The sequence below is a fragment of the Chenopodium quinoa genome, unplaced genomic scaffold, assembly GCF_001683475.1.
Source record: "Chenopodium quinoa cultivar QQ74 unplaced genomic scaffold, ASM168347v1, whole genome shotgun sequence".
NCBI lineage: Eukaryota > Viridiplantae > Streptophyta > Magnoliopsida > Caryophyllales > Amaranthaceae > Chenopodium > Chenopodium quinoa.
This window is the reverse complement of record NW_018743858.1, coordinates 1364138-1366580: the sequence shown is the minus strand read 5'-3', so window position 1 is coordinate 1366580 and position 2443 is coordinate 1364138. Positions and strand designations below refer to the sequence as shown.

The following is a 2443-nucleotide window of genomic DNA, read 5'->3' as shown; positions in this document are numbered from 1 at the left end:
TATTATCTTCAATTTTGTAAATAAGAAGCACATTACATGATAGTACAATTCATATGATATATTATTCATTGTGAAAGGCAAGAAAAAAAATATCATAAAGTAACTGAAATATTTCATAAAGTTAAAGTATAATAGGTAAAAGTAAATAACTGAACTTTATTTCTGCAGTATAATTACTTAGAGTAAATGTAAAAATATTACATAAAAAAAATTAAAAAAGAAAACAGTATTTCTTCAGTATATCTTGATCTTGATCTTCTAAAACATCTTTAAATTTCCAAGTATTATAATAACTGCATAAAAATAAACATCAGAAAATCAGTGACAGATTAAAGTAAATAAATTACAATGTAAATTAAATAAATTTCAACTTAAAGTAAATGAAAAAAGTATAAAGGTAAAATACCTAAAAAAAGTACAAGTATAATAACACCTGCACAAAAATAATAAGTAAATCAAGTTAAATGTTAAAGTAAATAAATAACAGGTTAAAGTAAATGGAACACATGTAAAAGTAAAATACCTGAAGAACTACTTGTTTGGACAGTTTCTACTGTCATGTAAAACACCATATTGCCCACAAGCTCTACAGGTTCTGCCCTTTTTGGATTTTTCTTCAGAAGCTATTTCTTATGCACTTTTCAACCGCTTTGAAATTCTGGCAGAACCTTTATTAAGACACTGATTTGGAGGAAAGATGTTTACATCTACTTCATTTGACCCAACCAAAACCTGAATATCAGCATCTTTCACCTCTTTTGAACTAGTTGCATTTACAGGATTATTCTTTGTCGGCATCTGCTCCTCAAATGAAGATAATGTCCTAATAAGCTCAGATATATCATCCTTAGATTGCTCAGATAAACTCACACAACTGAAAATCTTGGACCACACATCACTCACTAATTGCTTCTTCTTATCATACTTAGAAGCATCATCCACAACAGCATTTATGGCTAAAGCTTTCTTCAGAACGTCTTTTCTCCAACGATTCATGATATAAAGATCAGGAATTTCACGTATAGACTTGCCTTTCATAATAAACAGAATGTGTCAACATAAGATGCCTTGACTCTCAAACATTTTACAAGTACAACTGCACTCATATGTGGCCAAGTCAAAATTTACATCAGAGTTTTTCCATTTCTCATGATCAACAATAACAGAAAACTCCACACCATCTCCATACAGAGAACTACAACTTTCAACACCACATGACAAACAGTTTGCTTGGCATTCTTCTTGAAAATCATAAAAGATGGCACGACTGTAAACAACAGCAGCGTGCTTTTCCAAGTGTAAATGAGTAAGCAATTGAGGCTCAGATTTATTAAGCTTGTTCAACTCATCCTTTTCATGCCTTTGAGCATCCAGAGCAGTTTCATAATGGACAAAGAATTCAACACAGGTCACATGAGGGTTTATAAAATTACAAAAGAAATTGTTTTCACCTTCAGACCTAGAAGTAGAACGCAGTAACCCACCCATGAACAAGTCCCTGAAATATGCAGGGATCCAAAGATGCCTAATCTTGAACATGTATGCAAACCACTCATGATCTACAAGGTCAAATTCCTCCATAACATTGTTCCAACAATCAACAAATATATGGGGATCAATTTCTCTATCCCAAACTACAGGACTTAGATTTTTCAAGAACTCGGTTTCATTACAAAACTGAGTTCCAACCTTTTCAGGTACCTTCCTCATTATGTGCCACATACATAACCTGTGTTTAGTCTTGGTAAAAACCTTTTGTATGGCAATACCCATTGCAGGGTCTTGATCAGTGATTATGCAAGGAGTTCTCTTCCCATACACTTCAAAAAAGTTTGAAATAGCCACACAAAATGATTAGGGGATTTTGCTCCCACCAATCGGAATGCGCCACGTGGGCCAATCAGGTCCTGCCAAGTGTCCACCAGTTGGAACTGTCAGGGTTTGCCACGTGGCACACGCCTATTTGTCCACCCTGGACCTATTATGTCATGACACGTGGCATCCTCCATGCCTAATGGAGAAACCGGCCACCTAGGCCCAACTTCCAAGGGAAGCCCAATCAGCCCTAGGTTGACCTAAACCTAGGATTAACACGTTTCCCAAGTTTATAAATACCTCCCTTAATCCTCATTAAAGGGGATTACGCACATTTAATACTCTCACCTAGAGAGACCCAATCACTTTTATTTTTCGCATTAATTACTCCTTAATCAAGTACTAACTTGACCCCGTCGGAGGCGGATCTCCAATCATCCGGAACATCCGTTTGTTTTGCAGGTACAGGCGTCCGGTTCCAGTCTCGGAATTGTAACTCTCCCGCAGGACATCAGAAAACCCCGAAACATTTTGGCGCCGTCTGTGGGGAGAGTACTTCTGAGATGGCATCCACGTCTGTACCGACTCCTAAAGAGAGGCGTCCCCTAGACGACCCTCAAGTTCAGTC

At 36.7% G+C, this 2443-nt stretch overlaps 1 protein-coding gene across 1 annotated transcript; it reads right to left on the bottom strand.

Annotated features, from left to right (window-relative positions):
* Positions 1–630: 630 nt before the first annotated feature.
* Positions 631–1710, bottom strand: LOC110686466 (protein FAR1-RELATED SEQUENCE 5-like). Its single transcript, XM_021863092.1, has 2 exons — positions 1095–1710; positions 631–1031 (listed from the first exon to the last, which is right to left on the bottom strand). The coding sequence occupies exons 1-2, from the start codon at positions 1708–1710 to the stop codon at positions 631–633; spliced, it is 1017 nt and encodes a 338-aa protein (XP_021718784.1).
* Positions 1711–2443: the final 733 nt, after the last annotated feature.

Excerpts from the sequence above, each read along its gene's own strand:
- LOC110686466 (XM_021863092.1), bottom strand. The coding sequence starts at position 1,710 with ATGAGGAAGGTACCTGAAAAGGTTGGAACTCAGTTTTGTAATGAAACC. Across the intron at positions 1,032-1,094 it reads GGCCACATATGAGTGCAGTT|GCAAGTCTATACGTGAAATT; the intron begins GTACTTGTAAAA and ends TTATTATGAAAG.